Below are 25,659 nucleotides of genomic sequence, written 5' to 3' on the forward strand. Positions count from 1 at the left end.
TGAGAGAACGGCATGTTCTGGGGCATATGCTAAAACAGAAGGAAACCAGACGTGGTCACATGGGCGGATTTGGTTTTTCTCTGAATTGCTGTTCTTGTCTGTGTCTGCATAATGAGCTGATGCCCCCTCTCTTCCTTCCTTTCTAAAGTGTTTTAACACATCGTTTCCTTCCTCTACAACTACAAACTCATCAGAACGTTGCAACTAGATTAAAACTGAGTCTGACTTAGCAACATTCGGTGACATTTAAGATAAAGAATGCTGCATTCTGATAATGCTCATCGTACATAAGTATTTAGGGCAAAGCAAGAACTGCCACTATAATTAGAGATGCATTACAGTGGACCTGCAGGATTTTTTGAGGCACATAATGTTTATTAAACATGAATCAAAGAGGCATTTGTTTAACAGTATTTCTATGTGCAGGGGGAACAAAAACAGGAAGATCTTAAACTTGATGCAGTACAACGCCACAACATGCCTCAAAAACAACCAGAGAGCTTTACACAAGCCTCTACTTCCAAGTGTCTCATCAAGCTTTATAAAGTTACTAGTTAATCACAGGTGTGTGCAGTTGTGTTATCTTGGTACAGTACTACTTTCATCACTTCTCACTCTCTGCATCATTCATTCATCTTCAACCGCTTATCCCGGAGTCGGGGTCGCGGGGGGCTGGAGCCGATCCCAGCTGACATCGCGCGTGAGGCGGGGTACACCCTGGACAGGACGCCAGTCTATCGCAGGGCACATAGAGAGGAATAGAGACGGACAGCCATTCACACCAAAGGACAATTCTTAGAGTAATCAATTAACCTAACACGTGCATGACTTTGGATTGTGGGAGGAAACCTGAGTACCAGGAGAAAACCCACGCAGACACGCGGAGAACATGCAAACTCCACACAGAAAGGCCTGATATGCGAACCTGGAACCTTCTCGCTGTGACAGTGCTAACCACTACAACACCGTGTAGCCCCAACTCTGCCTTTTCAATGTGCACTTTAAGCTCTACAGAATGGTCAGCAAAAACAAACAGCTAAATAGCAGCATTAACATGTGAAGGTGTATCTGCAGTAAAAGCAATTCAGTGCATACTGCAAATATATGGATGTAAATTCATATTTTTATCTCATCTTATGAGACTTTTTTGGAGCTTCGATAATTAAAAGAAATCCAATTAAACAGTTTCTGTCAGTGTTTAAGTTGAGGTTTTGGAAATTATCCGCACCGCAACCACTTTGTTTAGGCGGAAGCGACCTCACAGATACATAACAAAGAGCTGATGACTCATGTTCCTTAACATTTTCTTTTTATGGTTTGCAGAAGAAAAAATGAGTGAAAGAACATCACATTAGAATTTTGCATTTGTGCCAGCTCTATTGAAGTTAATGGGGCGGCCATGGCCAGTCTCACTAACTCATCATATATTTTTGCTGTTTAACCTTTGACTGAAAATGCTTTAAACAAAATAAAAAAAAACACATTATGTGATGTTGACGTTTTTAATCTAAATGTGCATATCTTGTTTCCTTGTTAGTGGTCTGAAAACAGATGGTGGCTCTACTGCTGTAGCTGCATATAACTCAGCTCAAGCTCCTGTTCGGTCCAAGATAGATAGAATATTATATATTATTAAATATCATAAACAGTTTGATGGTTGGTTCGTTATCAATAGCAAATATGCTATATTACATTCAAATACATGTTGAATACTTTACCCCTTGGCACCAATGACCGTTTCTTCTTTTATGTTTTCCTTGGGTTTTGGTATTTCAGCATGCAACTTATATTGGCATTAAAGACCACAATAAATGCTGCTTCCCCGGTACTTCCTACTAATGATTAAAATCAACTATTATTAAAATTCATGATAAAATGATCTCTATATGTGTGATCTTTGCTTCATTGTTAATGACCTAAACCATCTTTACAACACATACTTTGTGATTTATTATCTTATGAGGTATGTTCATAAGCAACAGGGGGGAGTAAGTCGCACATGCGCAACTCACGAGTAAGTTACTTTCGTGAGAATCAAACAAGTCAGGTCCCTGATATAAGTCATGCATGTCACAAGTTATGTCATATAAAATTCTGATGATCTAATCAGTTAATCAGTTTAAAGACAGTGGTCATGAAAAGTTGAGTTAAAACTGTTGCAGCCTGCCTACACTTTGGCCTCTGCTCATCCGCTGCATTCTGTGGTTGCCAGGTTTGCATGCATTACATCAAAGTACCCAATCAAAAGCTAAATTCTCAATACAAAACAAATAATTTTCTAGTTATCTGTGTCTAGTCTAAGTCAAGCCTCGGTGATGGATACACACTAGTCTGACTCTCCAGGTAAGTCATGTGAATCAAGTCCCTCACCTTTGCTGTAAGCGTCTTTAAGCAGAATCCTAACTCATTTTTTAAATTTTTCATCCGAAAAACATGAAATGGTGGTTGAGGTACTATTTTGCCCTGAAGAGTGTCTGCTGATATACCTTTTAGGCTGTATACATTCATTCTCACTACACTTGAACATCTCACAGACTTGAATTAACAGTCTCAATAAAAGATGAGCATTATCTAAGTATTAGTTATTTAACTTCATTGGTTAGTATTAAATTGTCCCTGTTATTGTGTCCACCCCATTAACATTGTATTATTCCATTACCACCTTTTCTACTACTGACTGCTTATTAGGTGTACTGTTTTACTAATAGATCCTTTTCCCACTTGACGCTCTTCACTTTAATAAGCATCTTGTTTCCTGATTGCTTGAGTTACTTCAGACAGTTCCACTGTGTTTGATTAAGAATGCCACAATTATAGTAAGTTTGTGGATTAGTAAAAGTGAACCAAGGCTATAGTCTGGAATAGAAACGATGATGTTGTGAGAACATTTACTGCACTGAAAAGGGAATGTGTGACCTGTTGGTTGCATAATCTCGTGGCTTACATTCAACACTAATGAGAAGAGGCTAACAGTGACAAGCTGAACACTTTACCCTTTAATAATGCTTAATGATTTGTGACAGCTGAAGCGTAAACAATAAAACACGAGGGCAGACCTCTGCGCTCATCTGAACAGACCTTCATTATTCCTTTTGAAAAATAATTAAAAACACATGACGTAGTTGCAACATGCTCTTCTTCTCCAGCAGCGGCATTTTTTGGCAGTTTGTGTTGTGACAACAGTATATTTTTTTATGGGAATGAATGTAATGATGCTTTGTTTGGTTAGTCACCGTTTATAAGATATAAAATATGCAAAACAATATAATGTTATTAGTAGTAGTAGGAGCACTTATGCTAGTAGTATTAAGTAGCAGTAATATATAATAGTAATAATAATAGTAGTAGAAGCAGTGTATTTGGGTGTTTCTGTTGTAAATTAAAGGAGCTTTCCGTGAAATAGAAAAAAAAAGTGGGCAGAGGATGAATCCACATGGCTGTCACCCCAATATGGGAAATAACCATGTTTTTTTGCACTGACATTTCTGCAACTCAGATTACAACACACACACACACACACACACACACACACACACACACACACACACACACACACACACACACACACACACACACACACACACACACACACACACACACACACACACACACACACACACACACACACACACAGACATCATTCTGTACTCAGGACGTCATTACTCCACTATTCCTTTACTTACATAATAGTTATTTGCTGCTGCAATACTGTTCAGAATGTCGGGTACAGCGCCTTTAAGTACCTGAAGTTTTCATGTATTGTCAGTAGTAATAGCAGATATAGTAGTAGTAGTTGTAGTGGTACCAACCTGTGGTACAGTGGTTGTAATAGTAGTAGTATTGGTACTGTGGTATTAGTGGTAGCATATTTCTATATTTTAAACAGTCAGTGTTTAAATACCACACTGACACTGTGTGTGGTCTGCAAACCAAACATGCAAAGACATCACTAACATCTTTGCCATGAAATCTCTGATATGCAAAATCAAAGTGGAAGTTCAGTCGTCACTCTGACTGCACAGCCCTCACCTTTGTACTCACAAATACAGTTTTTCATATTAGGTTGCAGTGCCCTATTTTTCTGCAACACTTTCAGAGTTTTCGTAGAACTGAAGAAGCTTTCTGTGGTTAACGTCACCTTCAGTAGAGTTTCTGCCTTCCTTTTCTAAATGCCTCGTGCCAACCACACTTCAGTGTCGCCTGTGAGCAAAACAAATGTTTTCTTGTGCACAGTTTTGTTTGCTGAGTACACAGAAAAGAAAGAGTTAACAGATGTTGAGCCTGCACTGTAACTCACTGATAATGTTACTTCCATCTTTGTGATTACCTTTGTAATATCGGGAGAAAATGTACAAAAACAAAACCAGCAACTTGTAAATGAGTGAATTTCAAGATTTACTTTATTTGTCACCTTATGACAGCATGTTAAATACTCACTGAACCACTAAATTGTGTTGAAGGAAATGCTACTAGAGGTAAGGAAAAGTTTATATGATATTTAAATTTAGAATTAGAAGAATTAGAAGAATTTAGATTAACAGCACAAGGTCCATATAACATTTGAATGTACAAACAATTCCAAGGTTAGAAGGGATCCTTTTAAATCCTCAAGCCATCATGAATGAGGTGTCCTCTTGTTCAGAAAAAATGTAGCCTGTGAATGTTCTCATTTGTCCAGGTCATCGTTATCCCCAAAGCAGTTTTGGTCAAAAGCAATTGGACTTGGTTATTTGTCAAGGAAGACGTTTCACCTCTCATCCAAGAGGCTTCATCAGTTCATGTACACATCTGACCACGCTGGGACTGGATGTGGACATTGTTGAAATCAAAGGAGTGGGCCAGGCCTGAGCCTCTTGGATGAGAGGTGAAACGTCTTCCTAGACAAATAACCAAGTCCAGTGGCCCTTGACTGAAATTGCTTTGGGGATAGCAAAACTGTAATACACATCTACATTTCCATACTAGGGCAAACTCCATCAGTTGAAAATAATGGTTTTCCTGGGTCCAGACCTTCAAATCCGCCCACACAGATGATGATTGAACAGATTGTTGAATGTTGATAATTCTGTGGGATACCAGGCAAGAAGGCTATAACATAATGGAAAGCTCCAGAACAGCTACTGTACTAAACAGCCCTTTTTGTTTGAGTTAAAATTGGTAAATAGTTTATTAGTAGTGTTATTAGTGCTATCAATCAATCAATCAATCAGTTAATTACTTTCTCACATGAAACCATAGAACATACTGTACTATCCCAGTGAAATGTATCAATTTGTACATTGAAATGTAAATGTAATGTAATATTAAATATAGGTGTATGTTAGGGGTCTAAAATTAAATCATTGACTTCTGGTTTAATTGAATGATTGCATAAGTGATGATATAGTTTTTATTTATTTTTTATTTTTTTTCAAATGTGTTATTATTTGTTATCGAGGACCATTGTTTATTTTTTTAAAGGATATATAAATAAGGCATTTAAAAAAACGTTTTTCATACTATAATAAGCTCTTAAAATAAAAAAAAATAAAAAAATAAAGCTCCTTTTTTCAAACCGTCGTTTTAAAAGAAGTGACGCAACGACCGTCATATGACGCTTCCTTGGAGACGGTTGCTACAACAGTTCTTTGCCTGCTCTCCTGCTGCTTGTGTTAGCAACCTGCCCGCCAACCATTACTCAACAACGGTAAAAATGGCTTTTGTTTCACACAGCCAGAGAAATCCAAACGGCAGCTACACCTTCTCCAGTCGCCCCAGACCTGTTGAGAACCGCAGCAAATACCGAGAGCCTCCGCCTGAGCAGTGAGTCCGTTAATATGGTCGTTATCGTTGCTGCAGTGCAACCTTGAGTGCAGATAGACCTACCACTTACCATAGCTAGCCCACGTCACAGTATTTACTCACACTCACAGTATAGCAGCAGTTCAGAGGCAAATATTGTACTTTTTACTCCTCTATATTTGACACTTAATTGACACTTAAATTGCCATTTACAAGTTACTTAACGCTACGTAATAAGATGCACAGCTATATCATACTACTCATCAGTAACGTTTTATTGCTAAGTCCGTTAAAATGGATTTAACCCCAACCAGTTAACTCAATTCATTTTTAGTTACAGTGCCAAATCATAACAAAAGTTATCTCAGGACACGTTTCAGAGTAGGTAAAGACCACACTCTGTGACTTATTTATGATAAACATAGACCCAACAATTCCCACACTGAGTACCAGTTCCAACGTTAAAATACCATATAATAAATACATATATATATATATTTTATATATTTCGGGGCTGCAACTAATGATTATTTTCATCATCAATTAATCTGCCAATTAGCTTCTGTAATGAATTAGTTTGGTTCAGAAAATGGTGAACCATATGTTGATCAGTGTTTCTCAAATACTCCAATCTTTTGTTTTGTTCACAACTCATAGATATTGAGTTTACTGTCACAGAGGAAGGAAGAAACCAGTTTTTGCTGAAAACACTTTTGTACTTAAAGGTAAACACCTGTGTGACCTTCATTTCTTGAAGAAATATTTTTTTTCAAGCGTCCACAGAGAAACAGAAAAGAGATTTTCTCTGTAAGGCATGCTAGAAAAACATGTTTTTCTACAAGAATTCAAGGTAACATGAGTAATTGATATAGAAACAATTATTCTGAGAGTTAAGTAAGTTAGTCCTTTAGATATATAATCCCAGTACTACGTCAACCATTGTGTTGAAAATCCCTGAAAAACATCTCTAATGCCACCTTATTCAGCTGTCAAATACCAGCTATACATGGATAAGCATGTCACCTTCAAAGCAAACAAGTGTCAAGGTCTGTTACTAATGAGCTGACTGCAGGACTGCACTGTGTTTCTCCTTGACAATGTAGGGCACAAAGTAATTATGGCAACATTATGTATGACCGTCGTGTTGTCAGAGGAAACACTTACGCCCAACACATCATACCAACTGTAAGTATGAAACATCCACTTTAGTATGCCTGAAGCCTGGTAGGTTTGCATCCTTTCTGCTATTTTTATCTTTAAAAATGTGTTTCATCATCCACCTTTGACAGACGGCTCTGCCAGACTCTGTTGAAATACAAAGACAACAGGAGATCAGGAGGAGAGCCATTTCCCGAAAACGAGCTGTGGAGCAGTTGAGAACCAGAACTCCTGAGGCCCTGCAGGGCAGAAAACACACGGATGTACAAACAGGTAAGGCTTTTCTTTTGAACTCTTCAAAACATTCATTCATTATGAGTTTTTTAAACAGGCTGCTGTTGTGTAATACTCTTGACCTTCAGAGCGTTATCTCGAAGAGTTGAGTGATGTTATAGAGGCTACAGATATCGAGTGCCAGACTGATGATTTCCTGGACAAACCAGCAACTCCGCTCTTCATACCTGCCAAATCTGGCAAAGATGTTGAAACCCAGATAGAGGAGGGAGAGGTAGGTAATCCAAGGGCGAGATCTGTCCACACTTTTCACACGAAATAGCCTTAACGTAAATCTAGGAAAACGTATTAGATGTATTATTACCAATTATTGGGACTAAAAGTCAGGATGTGTTGGCGGCCTCTGCTATTATTGTCTTGAATGCTACATAGTTTCTTGTGAGTCCCCCAACTTGGAAGTGTAATAATAAATAGATGGATACCACTTTAAAGTTATTTTTTGGCCTTTTCATGGCTGTATTTCTTAGGACAGTTAAAGCTTTGCAGCATCGAACCTGGGCCGCTGCAGCGAGGACTTTTAGCCTCTGTACATGGGGCGCCTCCTCTAACCACTGGGCACCGCATCAATACCACTTTAAATAGTATTTTCATATATTAATGATGTACAACATGTTCAATGTTTGCAGGTTTGATCATATTAAACCTAATGTTTTAAAATGCACCATCACTTATTACTAGTATCCTCTGCAGTTGTTTGACTTTGACAGGGAGGTGCAGCCAGTGCTGGAGGTCCTGGTGGGTAAGACGGTAGAACAGTCTCTGCTGGAGGTGATGGAGGAGGAGGAGCTTGCCTGTCTGAGGGCCCAGCAGAGGGCCTTCAAAGAGCTCCGAAACAATGAGCTGGCAGAAATGCAGCGGCTTCAGGAGCAGGAGAGGCGCCACTGTGAGGAGAAAGTATGTAAATGATAGAAAATCCTTTTTTAAATCAATATATAAGAACAGGTCTATCCCAGAACTGGAAAATTGAGAGAGACTGGGCTAGTCCCTTACATGTAGATTCTTACTACAAGCAGTGTGACCCTACATGGCCACAGTAAAGACTGTTTCACAAGAGAGGACTCTGATTTCTCTGTGCTCTTCTTGCTGGTGTAGAGTTGTGTTGGATAAAGGTCACATCATCTGCACCAACTCCAATTTTGTAAAAGTAGAGTGAGGATTGTCCGTTGTTAGTCAGATCTGATCAAACTACAGTATAAACTTTTAGTCCAGATGAAGCAGATAAGTTATTTTTTTGAGAGTTAAATGTGTATTCATGTATAACTCATAATTCTTTTTGTCCTAATTTCAAATGACATTTTTGCTTACTTAGTCATAAATATTTCATGTGGCAGGAAATACCTGATTTGAAAGTATTGTTTTCTGCTTTAACTCAGCACAGCTGCATCAGTATGAAATCACTGGCCTTTTTACAAATAGTCATAATAATTTAGGAGTAATATAATCAAAAGAAATTGTTGTTGTGTTGTTACGTGCTACGCTCTTTTTTTCTTTCAAGCAAATATCCTGTTGGCACTAAAAAGCATCTGGTCCTTCGTGCTTCCAAAGCAAGAACAACCACACACTAAATGTTTGAGACAGCAGCTTTGATAAACAGTGTACACTGTGATTCACTATTCCTGCTTATTTATAAATCGTTTCTTCTGACCTCAGGAGCGTAGAATCGCCCAGCAGAAGGAGGTGCTGAAGAAAGAAAAAGAGACCGCAGAGAAGATTGCTGCACGGGCGTACACACAGCAGTACCTGGCTGACCTCTGTCCTGCAGTCTTCACCTCACTGAGAAGCCAAGGCTACTTTTACGACCCCGTAGAGAAAGGTCAGCCTTCCTTTGCTGCATTGCTCTCCAGCATCAACTTCCATTCAAACGCAGCCTCCTACCTTTCTGACACACAAGGGCATCAATGCACTCCACGACACACAGCAGCATTTAATCCAATCTGTGTGTAGTTATAGATGAAGGATAAAGAGTTTGTATGAGTGTTTCATCTTTTATCGTGCTTGTGGTTCACTTATTTTCCAGATATTGAGACTAATTTCTTCCCATGGCTGATGGCTGAGGTTAACACCAGTTTGGAGAAGAGATACACAGCAAGAGAGCTGCTGGACAGTAAGGAAATACAGTATCACTGCAGTGTAGCACACAGTTGTACACAAACAGTGTTTAAATCCCAATCTGTCACAACATTAGGCACATTATTTAATGGAAAAAGAAGCAGGGATAAGAAAAATCCTACCTACCCCAATTATAGATGGGACAGAAACGTAACAATTTAACAATAACAATTTTGTATCAACTAGTCATTGGGTAAAAGGCTGTGCGTCGAAATGTACCACAGCAACTAACCTATTTTTTTTAGCTTCCCTGCTAAACAAATCAAACTGTTCAGGTACAAACATGACCGTCTTCTAAGTTGTAAGAGGTTGTTATGTTATTATCCCCGACAACCAAAGGTATTTCAGTCCTCCTGCAGGGGTCATAGACCATGACCTCATCAGGCCGTAGACATTGTTGGAGTGCCATCTAGTGTTTTTTTTTAAACATTACGGAGGTCATTAATGTTAAAAAACGTGTTCTCTCTCTTCAGATATCATCCACGATGTCACCTTGAAGAGAATGGAGGCGTTCAAAGAGCTGCAGACACTTTGATAATGATTCAGCGAGAAAGGTCAAGGGCACGAGTGCATTCTCAAAAATAAAATGTTCAATGTTTAAATTACTAAACTACCCAGAGCTGTCTCTTTGAGTACATAATACTACATCTACATCTTATAATTAGTATTATGATTCTAATGATTAGTAGGGTATTTGTGACAGAGTGCTAAATTCTAATGCGGCTTAGTATTATCTTTTTACAGTTTGTTGTTTATTATAAATCAAGGATTTCTTTTTGTACAGTATGAAGAAACACACCTTTTCCACAGCAGACATTTTGACACTTTTGAAAAAGCAAAGGTTTAAATAACGAATATTTAGCTGCTTTGCTGTCAGGTTCAGAGCCATTGTTTGTGTGTTTTTAGTTCGTTTCCTACTATGACAGCTCTAAATGTCTGCAGTGAAAAGGGCCTTTTGTGCAACTTTTCTGTGAAGGTTGGCCTCAACAGTGTTTGAAGCTTTGTTTTTTGCCAAAATATTTCTCAAAATATAATTTTTTGCACAAAAGAAGTAACTCTGGATTGAAGTCGGTTTTATTGAGCTTGAAACCCTCAAGGAAAACCACTTTTTGACCTTGTAGAGCAGTTATACAAGAAAATGCTTTTTGTCTGATGCTTTCATCCATAAAGTAGGTTGTGACCTTCATCAGCAGGTGGAGATGTCTTTCCATTAGTTACTTAAGGCTACTTTTGTCCAGCAGATCATTGTGAATTCGCACAACAGACAGGTATAATGCGTCATCTTCTACTTACAGCAGTGTAAACGTCAGTCACTGCAAAACCAATCAAAGCGGTATAAAAAGATTTAGTTAGCATTGCAAATCTACAATCTACACTACGCTGCCAAAGGAAGACCAGAAGTCCCTTAACTCAAAAATGGTCTTGTTCCTAAGTGTTTTCTGCTGCAGCTTTGGAGAAAAAGTTATCCAAATATTTTATCATTAATCTCATTTTTGTGGTACCATTTTATTTTTACTTTTGGGCAGGCATCGCATTGGTCCATTTTGCCACTTATAAGAAAGTTCCTTCCTGTTGCCGCGTTTTCAAAACACAAAACACAGCAACGATTGAAAGAAACGAAAAGAAGTTGAATCCTGAAAAGAATGAATCGATCAAAAGAAGGAGATCTCCGTCAGAGACGAGGTGGACAACGGGTCTAAATGATATCCAAATATTTAGAGGGCCGAGCCTTCCTGTGGATTTCATCTATTTGCATCTGGCATCGCTCTGCAAACAGTTCATGCAGATGCTGTAACAGGCAAATTAAAAAATGTTTTGCATTGCCCAGACAGACTTCTTATTCTGCTATATTTAGCTCACCACCCAAACACAACAAAAACAAAGGTATTTGAGGCAATGACTCTATTTTATTTTTAAATAGAGGGTTTCCCTTTGTGTGTGTAGCTTTCTCAACTAAATGACCAGAGATTGGTGTCAAGGACATGATAACATTTTTATTTTCAATAGGCTCAAAGACTATTATACTTAAGGAAGGGCTCGTGAGGGGGGTTGTAGTGGTGACAATGGCCGGTTAAACTGCACAAAGTGGCAGGCAGGACTGTCACATCACTCTGGTGTTGTATTGTGGTGAGCAGTAGGTCTAACCTCTGATATATACGGCTCTATTTTAATCCCGTCACCTCATTGGCCGCTCACCTATGACGCCGCCCTCTCCTCGGTTCTCTGCAGGGCGGGTGACGCGCACTTCCTCACTGAAACCAGAAAGTTTGTGCTGTGATGCATCAGCGCCCAGGACAGGTCACACCTCAGTCTTTACACAGCTGATACACGAGGTTTCAGTGTATTCACCCAGAGTCACGGGCTGGATCAACACTTATTGCTCAGATCGTTGTATTCGCATTCATTTAGTTGTCACCGTCAATCTGACACGCAAATAAAAGCCATCCAATCCTTTTGTGCCAAATAAAGTCAAATACTGAGCAGAATCCGTCATGCACATTTAAAAGTGTTATTCATGCACATATAGCATATAGTGTTATATGTCATATGATTTGATTTAGGAAGAATGATATAGTACATGCTACATAAACTGTGTTTTTAATGGTATGTCAAAGTCAGTTATTGTCTGAATATCAGAAAAAAATACATTAAGAAATGAAAGTGATTTAAAGAATACAGTTAAAGTTACTCAAAAGCTCCACACACATTGAAATAAAATCTCAAAAATTATAAAATACTAGTCTAAAGATAAAGCATAAATCAAAACACAATAGGTTTATCCATTATTCATTTTTTCTGTTATAAATAAATAAATAAAAAGATTAAATGTTGTTGTATAAATATAAGCTAAATATGCCATCTGTGATTATCAGTATGGGAGATAATAACTGTGACATATGTTTAGATCTTTAAAATGATATATAATACATTTTATTTGATATGACCCATTTCTGAAATGTTGTTTTGGGTTGTATGACGCAAGACTTTAAGTTTCCATGCAAACGAGCACTAAAACTCTCTGACAGATGTGGTTCTGGATTCAAAAGTACTAAATGTGCTGCTGCCGTAGGTGGGGAAATACCACGATGGCCCTTATAACTATGATGACACTGTCTTCGGTGTTGCGGGGAAGCCCCTCGGTCCCCTGCAGGACCAGTGCCCCTGCAGCCTACCGGTGACAGCAGGAACACACACACACACACACACACACACACACACACACACACACACACACACGCACACACACACGGGGTGGATGAGCGCCATATTGCGCAGGGCTGAGCGGAGGAAGGGGAAATCTGCGTCTGTGAGCCTCGGCCCATCATCTCATCTTCCAAACCTCATCAGCTCCGGTAAGACTCTGAAAATAAGCAGACAGCCTGCTCTGTCTCGCTGACTGCAGCGAAGCGAGCTCGAAGACGTGCAAAAAAACACTTTCCACACTTTTTTTCCGCGCACTTTGCACAAAGGAGACAAATCTCCCAACAGGTGTCTGTGGGATTATAGTGATGGCTGCAGCGCAGAGGAAGCTCCTGCACAAAGGGGCGACTTTAAATGTCACAGCCTTTGTCTAAATTCGCTGAGGTCGAATCTGTAAACAGTTTTTATTATTATTGGGAAACAGGATTTCTGTCAATGCCGATTAAAGAAGTGGGATTTCTCGTTTGCTTGGGCTTGGATCGTTTCACTGTCGCTGGGGGTGTGTACTCACAACATAGACGCGCCCTCCGCGCAAATACACCCTGGAAATAATCGCATTGTTACATTTACATCTTTTTTTAAAACACCATTAAAAGCTCAGAAGGTGATATGAGAATGGTGTAGTGGCACCGGTCATTGGTGGTTATCTGTAGTGTAATGCAACATTGTTTTTTCGCCTCTTGGAGCGACTTCATTACAGATCCAAGAAGTGCTGGCGTTCATTGATCTAAACTGGGCAGCGGGTTTGTCAGCGACCCAAGGCTTCAAAATAAAAGACATTAAACAGGGCAGGTTGGGGTCTATGACTTTACCATAGCTAGTGGGTGAGGCTCGTATTGAGTCGTGCCATATTTAACCTGCCGTGTGTGTGAATGATTCAACAGTGTTAAGGTAGAACAGAGCTGCTTGACTTCCGTTTTTAGATTTCAAAATAAAACCTTTTAGGCTGCAATATACAGAGCAAAAAAAAAAAGAAGAATAAATTATACTTGATAGACATAATTCATTTTTATCAAAGAGATACTCAGAGGATTACTGTGTCCAGACCGTTTTTGTTTATTTGTAGATTAACTGATTCTTCAATTGGTCGAAAATTAATTGATGAATAATTGAAGTCATATATTGAGCAAAAATGCCAAACAATTAAACATTGTAGCTTCTTAACTGTAAGAATTTTACTTTTCTCTTTTTAAAAGTAATGTTAATTGAGAACATGATATTTCAATGTTGTTATTTGTTCTGAGAATTTGTGGAGGATATTATTCACTACATTAAGACGCTTTATAGATTAAATGAGAATTCAGTCAGTCTAATTTATTTGACATATTAATCAAATTTAGAAGTATTGTTTGTTGGAGCCCTGAAGCAAAAATTTCAAACTTTATTTCTTCCTCAAATGTTAATATTTGCTGTGTATATTAATTTAAATTGGATGTCTTTGGGTTTTGGACTCTTGTTTTGCACATTTTAAAGACGTCTTAAAGACGTCTCTGGATGTTTTTCACCATTGTTGAACAGCTCACAGTCGAAACAATTAACCAAAAGATATTTTAGCTATGAATCAGTGTTTAAATCTGACCATTTTCTTCTTATAGAATCAGAATCAGAATTAACTTTATTGCCAAGTATGTAAACAGATTACATGCCAGGAATTTGACTCTGTGATTTTGTGCTTGGTGGATGCAGAAAAATATGTAGATACACACATAGAAAACTAAAACTAAATAAAATATTATAGAATATAAAATATAAAGTAAAATTTGTACCATGATCATAATTTCCTGATATACAGAGCAGGGGGTTTATGGAGTTACGTCAATATAACGTTTAATAGCAATGCTTTTTTTTAATTTTACACATACAATTGAAAGTATTTAAGGTTGAAATAAATAAATGATAAATAAATAGTTAGATAGATGGATAGATAGATACAAGTGTGATCAGACTCGGGCTCTTATTCTGAAGTTGAGACCCACTGTGATCTCGTTGGTTCCTTCTCGCGGTGATTCATCCTGATGACTGTCAGCCCGCAGGAGTGCCGAGCTGCTCTCACCCGGCTTTAAGTAACGCCGAAGTGGCTGAAACTCGTTTCTCCTCTTTCTCTCTCTCCCAGGAAGGCACACGGAGCTCTGGTCTCTTCTTTGGAAACACTTTTTTATTCATTAAACAGCTGCTCGCACAGAGCAAAGGAAAAGGACAGGAAAATGCCTAAAGCGGTGAGTAACCTTAGCCATTTCATTTATTGATACTTTGTGTCACTGTCAAGCTTCACTCACATATGAATGTGTGAAAAATGTCATAACTGAGTGAGTTTTGGAGTCATACTGGATTTGTCGAGAGAGAAATGGTTGTTTATGTTTGGCTATAAAAAGGTGTGACTTTTTTGTTGCTACTTTAAAAGGGGAAAAAACTCATAAATCACTTCCTGGGAGTGACAGATGTTAAAATGATGCTACCAGAGCAGTTTCCTCAACTTGAGACCTGAGTGAAAAACATTTGTCATGTCAGTTTAATAACATATATTTAACCTGTCACTTCTTTTAAGCTCCCAGTCAACATAATGGGGCTTTAAACTAAACAGGAATACATTTAAAGACTGAATAATAACCACAACAACGTCACTTTTCACTTGACTTTGTCTTTTTGCCATAGAAACGTACAGTATCAGTGGACTCTGTGTTAAAGGGGAATGCCGCTCAAATCACATGCTCCTCTCATATCCTGAGCCCGGGGGTGTCCCATATGTTTCAGTGAACGTCATCCACTTTGATCCAAAGCAAAGGAACAAGAATAATGAAACTTATATTCTAGACGTGGACAGCTATGGGCTGTTTTTGTGTGCTCACGGTGTGGGCGGTCACAGTCACAGGACCTGTATCTTTGACATCATTCTCTAAAATGTTGCACAGCACCATAAACAAGAGGGGGTGGAAAATGTCTTGTTTATATCCCCAGGAGTTTGTGATGAATACAGGGTACTCTCTTAGCATTTAAGGTTATTTTCCAGGATGAAATTTGAGGTTGTTCCCCATTTAGATGTCAGGTTCCCATAGTCATCATGGAGTCTTGGTAGAAATGTGAAACAGTCTTACAGTATCATTGGCTTTTTATCATCATAAAAGGCAAAAGACAAAAAGAGACATATGATGAAGCTGCCCTAGATATTTGAAGAGGTTTTTGCTGTTAAATTTCCTTGACTCGTTCTGCCCCACCCTAGCTATTACACACTGTACAGTCGCACATGGCTCATGTCCCTCCCTCAGCTTACTGTTGGGCATTTCTAGTATAACAGCCTCCGTGTTTTCTACAGGTGTCTAAAACTTACAGTTACTAAAGTTTGTCTTGTAAACTAGGATTCAAGTGGGAGTTAAAAAAAAGACAAAAACAGAATTATACATTTGCTGGTCAGATCATGACAGAGGCAGGTTGCTACTGAACAGAGCAGCATATTGTGATGACAATAGCTAAAGCCCCGGTCAGTATCATAAAGTGTGTGTTGTCGGTTTGTTTAGAGTGGCCTCATGGTTGTCATGAGCGTCACTGTGGAAATGACATCATTGCTGTCTGATAGGGCAGCACACTGTGCGCAGCTGCCACAAAGTAGCCTTTTTGGACATTAATGTTGGACTGTTTTCTTTTCCATGATATCAAGAATACAATACAAGCCTTAGTTTTTTAATTTATCCCCTGGTTTACTGACCGTTCAATATGTGGCCTCATGACTGACGCAGCCTTTGCAACGTAGCATAAATATGAAAACGACACTAAGTCTGTTTTAATGAAGTTGCTCCTTTGATGCCGTTTCCACCAGAAAGCCTCGTCCTCTTAAAGTAATCCTGTAGAGTGCTGAGTCTCACTTTCAGCCTGAGTGAGATATGTAAATAAGGGTTTATATTTTGAATTCAGGGAAAGGTGTGTAATTAGATTACTAGTTTGACGAGTGTTAGCGGCTCCAGCCTGTACAGTAACTGGAAACAAGCGTGGGAGGCCGGGGGTGGTGGGATGACAGGAAAAAACACCCAAAGCTGTGGTAAGATGTGTTACTCTGGGGCTGCAACTAGCGATTATATTCATTATGGAGTATTCAGCTGATTATTCCCTTGATTAATCCATTAATCATTTTGGTGCACACATTATTAAAAAGTAGTGAAAGCTACAAACCCAAAGTGATGCCATCAATGTGCTTGTTTTGTCCAAATAAGTAGAATAGAGATACTAAATATATACATTTAGTAACCTGACTCTCGCCAGATTAATTTTGTTCCGCCTACCTCCACACATCCATCTTGGATTGCTCCATAGGAGAGGTGTTTCCGAAGGCTGGGCCTTAACAAAAATCCTTGCATATGATTGGATAAAAACACTTGTCCGTCGTGCTACTTCAACCACTCGCGGAGCCATTTGGTAGATCAAGCTTTTGCCAAACCCGGTTTTGGAGAAGGGCGAAAACATTGTTTCCAACAACAAAAGCCTTTAGAGCCGTTCTCTGATTTTCTTTCAAATAAAAAATATCCGCTATATTGGACAACAAAGATGAAATAGCAGCATCAATGTTGGTGCCTGCTTCCTTGAAGCGAACTGCCATTGTTGTCTGAATCAAAACGGTTGCTTCTCTGCTACGTCACATCTATAAAAATCCCGTCCGGCGGTCCTGATTGGCTTGAACCGTTATTTCAATGGCCACGAAATCCCTCCCCTATGGAGCGATCCCAGATGGATGAGTGGAGCTAGGCAGAAGCAAGGCGGAATGAAATTCATCTGGCAAGAGTCAGGTTATATATTTAGGCCTTCCTTTCTAAAACTAACTGTAGTCATCTTTTTTTTGTGCTGAGAAATTCCCCTCAGGAGTCTAATCTTGCTAGTGTATATAGTATAATGGTAATATTAATTTTAGATGGCAACTGACACCAGGCCCCTTTTTTTGTTAACTGATCAATACATTCTAATGCCATCTTAACTTATAAAGTTTTGGGATGCTAAATTGTCATTAAACCTGTAGGAAAGTCTTAAAGAACAACAGATTGATTTTCAATTTTTATTTCTTCATACAACATACAAGAGTAATTGGGGAAATGCAACATGATGCACCTGTATCTTCAAAGCAAGTGATTTGAGTCCTACAGTTTTGGGTGTGAGACACGTGTCACATACTGTACACGCTGCCTAGATTTGATTACAGCATCCTCACCCCATGTCTCTTTTTCCTGACCCTCTCTGTCTTAATTCACCACTAATTATTACGTGACAAATAGGGCTGGGTATTGGTAAATAATCCAGTACTAAGTAAACGTCTCGCAGCCAATCAACGCAATCATTAATTGATTTAATGCATCAGGTAATTGGGCCACTACCGCAGCAGCTCTACAACCCATAAAGACTGTGGTGTGGTGAAGTTGATCCCAAATAATACCTCATTGTACAGTTATTCAATACTTATTTTCACAATTTGAACACTTTCAAAAAGGCTTATTTGTGTGAAAAATAATGTGGGATGGGTGGAGGTGGCATTTTTGTGCAACAGAATGCCTTAAGTCACCTGTAGAAAAAAGGTATCAGAAGTACTCTATTAGTATCTCTTTAATGCTTCTGGCATTGGTACCGCCCTGCCCTAAATACAACGCAGTGCCCCGTGTAAACAAAATTTCAGGGTCACAACACATTTAAAGGTTCCCTTCCATCAAATAAGGTTGAGCAGTCATGAAAATCTAATAAAATGGTATGGCCAATTTATTCGTAAAGTCACTGTAGTCTGTGAAAAGCAAAGATCAAAGAGGTTAAAAGTGCCAACTTGGCTTAAATGTGATGTTAACTGGCACAGAAACCTGCAGGCAGTCTGAATTATTTCAGCTCAGATACTTGGCATGAAATCAAACATTCCAACATTGTTTGGAAAAGACGGACTTTTATGACAGAGGGCCATGACGCCCTGCGGCCGGACGTTGGGCCAGATTTGAGGAGCAGTTAAAGCTCATGCATTGGTGCTTCTGTGACTCATGTTTCACTTATCTGAATGACACATTGTCATAAGTAAAGGATAGCGCTCCTTGGCTCTCCCAGAATCCTGTTTTCCTTGCAGTCACAGCCCAGTGACAGAAACCATACAAGGCGTGGCCACCATCAACATGGACGGGTGTTTCCTTCTCATGTCCATGTCCTATTGTTAGTATTTGTTCCTTTTAAATAAATGATAACTCAATCATTCCTGGAACGCCCTCGAGACCTAATTCACAAATCCAAAAATGATTACAAGTCCTTTAACTCTCATCCCTCAATTATATGCATGTACGTAATGCTGACAGAGCCTGTGAAAATACACTGAGAAGATATGTCACTTCCTAAAACCATAATAAAAGACACAATGGGCCTGTTCTCTTTCAATAGTAGCTTTATGGTTATATTACTCTCAGACCCTTTCAGTGGAATCCCCTTGGTGACCCCCATTGCAAAAGACTCTCGTAAAGCTTTGCAAACTATGCAAAGGGTTAAATATTGAAAAGTCTTCACTGAAGAATGCAGTGCATCCTATTCATACGTTCTACACAGTTTAACTACTGAGGTGATGACCACCTCATTTATTTAACGTGACCCAGAGCAGCTCCTTAACCTCCCCATTGAAAAGTCTGGAGGACTATGGGACAGGGAAAGGCTGGTATTTGACATTCTTAAGGAATGACTTGCTTGCTTCATTGATTGATTAACAGAATAGCACCATTTTCTGTCAATTGACTTATCGTTGATTCAATCATTGTCTCAGCTTTAGCTGCACATGTTAACTCTGTAGTTGTTCTTTGGATTATCTTAGGTAGATATGGTAAAGTGTCTTTCTTTTGCATGGAATACTGTAATACTGTTTTTCAGAGGCTGAGAAGATTGACACTACTCTCACGCCTGTATATATGTTGCTTGCTGGAGCCAGGCGACTGTTAGCTTAGCTTTACTATACTTTTAACAGTGGGAAACAACCTAGTAACTAGCACCTCTAAAGCTAAATAATTAACATATATTAGATATTATCTCTCCTAAAATCGAAAATTTTCATCTTTACAATAAGTTTTTTATACAAATTAAACAAATGAAATATAATATGTCAATAGGTGAGCTTTACATGTGCTGGTAGTTGGATTGTTGTTACCTTTTTATAGAGCTAGCTGTTTCTAGTCTTTATGCTAAGCTAAGCTAATCAGCTGCTGGCTGTAGCTCCATACAGTATTTACCATTTACAGACGTGACAGTCGTATCAATCGTCTCGTATGATTCTTGGCAGGAAAACTTATTACTGTGTGTATATATATATATATATATATACAAATTTCTAACTTTTCCTTTTTAAATGTCTCTATTTTTTAATTCAGTGTCACTTACTCATCTTCAACTGCTTATCTGGGATCGGGTCAATGTGCAGAACCAAAAAATCCTGCAAACAGGTGGTCATAATTTGGTCAATACTGCGTTACCATGAAGCTTGCATTGATGTTGCTCTTTCTTGGTTCCAAAAGCTTTGTACCTTCCACCAAGAGTGTGAAAATATGTAATACTTTGTATCATGATAGCAAGTTTTGTTGGATTTGGGAACCACTGCTCCTGTAGCTAAAACGACGTGTCCTTGCAGGGGTTTATATGGTTAATATGAACGCCTGTATTTTCCTCTGACTAAAGTTGCTCATTGTGGAACCCTTGGTCCTTGCCTGGTATATTTTTAGCCTATGTGTCATGTTTTCTTTACCGCTCTGAATGGCCTCAGTTTATTGTGAGTTACCGTTGGAGGACTTACTTTGAGATCAGATATCACTCACTCAGTGGTTTCTGTTGGCGTGTCTGCTCCACACATTCACATATTCCATTCTCTGCTGGTTAGAGAGTGTGTTTTTCTAGGTGCTCCATCTGTAGCTGCTGTAAATATAGACTGTGATGTTGAGAGAAGCATCCCAAATCTATCTGAGCTGCTGCTACCAAATCATTTAATCACTTTTAAACAAAGGGAGTCTGAAAATTAATCTTATAAGAGCAGTTTCTGATCACTTCTGCTGCAATTTTGTGGTAGTGTTTGGTAATATGGCTCCACTAGAATGCAGATGATGATAGCGAGGGACTGCTGGGGCACTGCAGCTGAATGGGATCTTTGTTTTGCTGTGTAAAGTAAATTCAGAGCTTCCCCTCCTTCCTCTGCTCAGCAGTGACTTGAAGCTGGTATAAGCTTCTCTGTTCGACTCCAACAAATTTAAAATTGTATGCACATGTGGCACCGGGGGACAGAGCTACCAAACTGTATGGGGCTCTGATTTTTTGTCCGTAAAGGAGAGTTTGCCTTAGTTGCCAAAGATCCTGGGGTTTGATCTGAAGTGAGTCAAAGAATGAAAAAAAAATGGGACATCCCTTAAAAATTTACTGTCTAGACTACTGTGTTCTTACAAGATCCTGGACAGCACTGTGGCGAGGCGCTTTCCATCCAATGCTGTGATTGGATTTGCCCTCTGTGTAGGATTTAAGCCTGTCAGTTAGTTGCTCAGCTTGTATAGCTTCATACTGTAGGAATCAGTGGAGCTCTGAATCAGCAGACAAGTGGCTGCTGCAGCCCCAGACATCCCTTTTCCATTGGGCGTCATTGAATTTGTTCAGCGTTGCTCACAATGGGCTGGAGATGAAAGATGTCACTGGAGGGCTCTGTTAGTGGGCCTTCTGTCTCTCTTCACTGTGTCCACTAACTGCTTTGTGTCATTTCCACTGAGCTTTAATAAGTTCCGTCAATACTTTGAGGGTCTTTTCATAACCCCCACAAATACCAGAGACATTTGACATTATACCCACAGAGAGGAAAGTCAGTATGTGCATTACCTCAAAGCAGCTATTGTCAATATTTGTGCATTGTTATATGGCCTTTCTACAAAATTCAGAGTCGCTGATTACTAATCAAACTTACAATACAGAATATTGTTTCCCTCCATTATGGGACATGGTTGACGTCAGTTCTCATTATTTTGTGCAGGGCACCAGTCATGCTTTTTATAATGGTTTTGAAATCGCACATTAATCACCGGGGTGGATCCCTGTAAGTGGACATTAAATTCTCTCCACATAAAGCAGGTTTCAGTTAGATGAACCACCTTTTTTTGTATGCACAGGCCACTCTGATCAATAATTAACCAGAAAACTGAAAGACATGCCTTTTTTCTGTGAATGGGAGTGATTGACTGCTGTAGTTGCCTTGTTTTACTCCTCCTCTCTTCAGTCTAGCCATTCAGAATAAAATTCACAGTGCCTCTTTTATTTTAGCGTGATAACTTATAAGCAGGGTTAGCATTACATATTGCATTTGATATCAATCGTATGGTCCCAAAATAAAAAGTTATCACAAAACTATCATAACTAAAACACCTCCAGTTTTGCAGCAGAATTCCCTTCGAACAGCCCGTCTGGCTCTGAGAAAGCAGAGTAAACACACAGAGCCTGTGTGGCTCTGTGTGTTTACTCTTCAAAACACCCCCTTAACACATGCACACGCACACGCACACGCACACGCACACGCACACGCACACGCACACGCACACGCACACGCACACGCACACACACACCAAAGCAGTGTTCTGCAGAGTGGCGTGCTTTGCCACGAAAAGACCCGTACCTTTGAGAAACTCTATGTTGCTCTGGGTAGCTTTTGAACTCCTGTTTTCTCATGTTTTTCCACAGGTCAATGTTCGCGTCACCACCATGGACGCTGAGCTGGAGTTTGCCATCCAGCCCAGCACCACCGGCAAGCAGCTGTTTGACCAGGTACAATGCATACCAGTTCTGTATGGACCTCTAGGATTTGTGTTGACCATTAAATATGTTATCAATATCACTTTGAAAGGGTTTTGGAATCAAGTTAATCAGTTAATTTGATATAAAACCATGATTTATTTTCTGTCGGATCGACTAGTCGATTATTAGACTTAAGAGTTAAATAAAGCTGCCTCCCAGCAACTCTAAAGCCTGCTCATTAACACATCTCATTTGTTTAATCTGTACAAAACCTTACCGTAGAGTATAAAAACAACAAATAGGGATTGTAGGGGTTATGTGGACTAATTTATCTGCCTGGCAACCAGCGGAGACCTCAGGAAGCTACTTCTGGCAGCCAAGAAATCCCCTGCCACCTAACTCTAACTAGGTCTAATCGGAAAATTAAGCTACCTTCTTCATCTTTATGCCAAGCTAAGATAAGTAATTACTGGCTCCAGCCAAATATTTAATGCACAGACATAAGAGTGATACCCGTATTCTCATTTAACTCATGGCATAATGATGTTGGACGCATTTTTATCTGTTTCACAAATTAAACGATTTTGTTCATATCTGTGTTTTAAGTCCAGCTATATTCTGCTGTTGCTCTATATTTCTACTAGCATATGTTTTCTCCAACCTTCATCATCTAACACACTGGACTGACGTGACTGAGAGAGGTCTGAGTTGGGAAAGGAGAAAGTGTCTGCCCTTATTATCATCCCTCCAAAGCTCTTTCCATTCATTACTTCCAGGTCTGAAAAGTTATCTCCTACAGACGAGATTACAGGAGCTTTTGGCTTCAAGTGCACTTGTCATCCTGCTGAGGTTCAGGGATTCTTATAAATGGTTTCCAGTGAGGAAAAAAATTCAGATTAACATAAGTGAACAAAGATAACTTAAGAGACATGTCTTAAACTAAATATTAATGGCATAAGTGAGTGAAGTCTGTGTGGAAGTCCAGAGTAAAATGTGTGGTTTCAATAATTGGAACATAAGAATGAATCCCTATGGTTTATCTTCCACCTTTTTTTTTTTGCATTTTCTTATTATATCTTATTATATATGGTTTATATCTATAAGTTAATGACGTTATCATTTGACATCAAATCGATTGTCAGGTGTGTATCAAATGTTGAAGGTTAGTTAGTGAGGTAAAGTTTGTCCAATACACTGGGTGTGGTTATGTAATAACTAGAAGTGGTCATATGTATGGTAGGTAGTATCATTTAGTTCATGACCCCTGTGGCTCCTGTTACCAGTCAAATGCAATATTGTTAAGTGAGGAATGTTCTTTATTTGCGTATTTCCTCTTGTTGTAAAGTTCTATTTTGAAGCTCACAACCTGAAATCCAAATGTAGATGACATGTCATTAGAGTGAGCTCCCCCGAGGCTGTATGACGGCACCAGGGGAGGAAAGGCATTGTTTTTGCCACTTCCTGTATAACTCGTTTTACAATAGCAAGTGTAGCCGACTCTATGTGTTGTGGCTTCATGTTAGGGGATTCACCCTTCATGTCAAGAACATTCCAGTCAAAAAAAAACATCTGAATACAACTAGACTAACAGCCATGCTCAGAAATTGGTGTGGGATAATGATGCACATGGATGTCTTTTGGCTAGTTTTGACCAAGTCTGCACTGACAACACAGTGGGGCTTCTGCTCTAAATGGGTCTGAGTGGTGTGTGTCACAGATAATCATTCACTCCCTGTGATAGTGTCAGAGACAGTTCAGTTCTCTATTTTAGTGCAAGCATACAATTTACTAATTTGAGCATGGGAAACTGTCTACAAAGCTTCACAACTCTGACGTCTGAGCAGCCATTTTCGGCGTCTACTCTTTAAGTCGTCTGACATTTAGTGGTCATGTCCCTGAAGCCTGATTTAGTATTAACCAACTGCTTTGGCATTAATCGGCTGCATAGGCATAAGTACACTAACTTGAGTCTTTAACAGGTTCTGTAGAAATGCTGAGTAACAGCAGTGAGCTCATTTTCAGGGTGAATGTGAGGCCTGGTGTGGCCCGTGTGGTCTGCGCTGATCATAAGCTTAGGTCCTGTCATGCTGCTCTTTAAGAGAAACTCCTGCCACTCCCCTACACACCCTTGCGCAGTTTCACTTCCATATGACTGTTCACTGCTGCTTGTTTCATTTTGACTTGGGCCTCAGTTAGAAAAAAAATCACAGCAGTTGCAGTGTACAGTCGATGGTTAGTTATGGCTGTCGTAAGTGTTTGTCATGTGCAATGTTCAGACCTAATCTCCAGCTGCTCTCTCCTGTATTAATGTGGTTTCAAAGGCTTTTATCGTCAGGTCTTGAGAACTGGTTTAGATTGTTTAAAAGCAGAAGGAGCGTTGATGTACAGCTGAAAACATGATGACATTTTTTAACAGTTCAACAATGTCTTGAACTGAATCCAAGTCTGAATACTGTGGCTGACAGGTGCCAGGAGCAAAATATGAAACTAGTTCACCGAATACACCCAACCAACATGTCAAAGCTGCATTCAAACACGTAATGACAGCTATCATACTGTGCTGTAATATTGCAGCATAACTATTCTTAGATATTGGATATAACCCTTTGTAACACTTACTGGTCAGTCACAATTAATATGTGGTCTGACAGTAATAGATCCATTTCCTTTGGGCCAGTACACACTGTCCCGTCACCACCACCAAACACACTCTGTTTGGGGCCCGACTGGGTGAACCCCTCCCTTCCCCTCCTCAGTAGCTGCGAACTCTACGTTATTCAACCCAGAGGATGTAGTGAGTAATGCTGTTTCAGCCCAGTGGCATTCCTCTTTCTCACCACAGGGCCCGAGCTCCAATAAACCAGGCAGAGAAACTTTCACTCTCTGTCAATCTCTGTAAGACGAGGCTTCAGACTGAAGTCAACTTTTGCTCCTTCAACCTAAAACAAGTCTGAAGTGGGTGGTGACATTGTTCCTAAGAATTTGAAGCGTTTAGCTACTTCGACCTGACTGCAAATGTTTTACTGAGTTTACAGTTTTAAAAAAAAATCATTGACAGAATGAAGTAAACTGGTGCCTCTGCTTATGAGAGCTTGTTAAAGAAGTGTGGTTGCCAGATTATATACATATTTATGGATTTATTTATTTCCCGGCTGGATACAATTGCAAAGATTATTTAAAAGGGTCAGTTTTGCCAGGTATCAGCAGCAGGTCTTGAAAAGTTTTTAAAGGTTTTGAATTCGGTTTCCTCATCCAAAAAGGCCTTAGAATGTATCAAAAAGCCTCAGATTTTTTTTTACAAAAGTCTTACAAAATATTTTCACTAACCGTCTAGACAGTAATGTTAGTTATACCGGTAATTTATTTTTATATGGTTGC

General features: G+C 39.3%; 2 protein-coding genes across 2 annotated transcripts in view; both read left to right on the forward strand.

Moving 5' to 3' along the window:
• Window positions 1-5,692: 5,692 nt before the first annotated feature.
• rsph3 (radial spoke head 3) lies at window positions 5,693-9,877 on the forward strand (the record flags this gene model as incomplete). Its single annotated transcript, XM_083934593.1, has 8 exons — window positions 5,693-5,802; window positions 6,885-6,966; window positions 7,071-7,212; window positions 7,302-7,447; window positions 7,924-8,127; window positions 8,884-9,046; window positions 9,251-9,337; window positions 9,816-9,877. The coding sequence occupies 8 exons, from the start codon at window positions 5,693-5,695 to the stop codon at window positions 9,875-9,877; spliced, it is 996 nt and encodes a 331-aa protein (XP_083790719.1).
• Window positions 9,878-12,598: 2,721 nt separating this feature from the next.
• The window catches only part of ezrb (ezrin b), a 34,887-nt gene continuing 21,826 nt past the window's right edge, over window positions 12,599-25,659 (forward strand). Inside the window, exons 1-3 of the mRNA XM_083933798.1 lie at window positions 12,599-12,695; window positions 14,657-14,759; window positions 22,228-22,311. Coding sequence (XP_083789924.1) covers window positions 14,748-14,759; window positions 22,228-22,311 — 96 coding nt within the window. The 5' untranslated portion in view covers window positions 12,599-12,695; window positions 14,657-14,747. The remainder of the gene's footprint in view (window positions 12,696-14,656; window positions 14,760-22,227; window positions 22,312-25,659) is intronic.

This window comes from Echiichthys vipera (genome assembly GCF_963691815.1).
Source record: "Echiichthys vipera genome assembly, chromosome: 19".
In the NCBI taxonomy this organism is placed as follows: Eukaryota; Metazoa; Chordata; class Actinopteri; order Perciformes; family Trachinidae; genus Echiichthys; species Echiichthys vipera.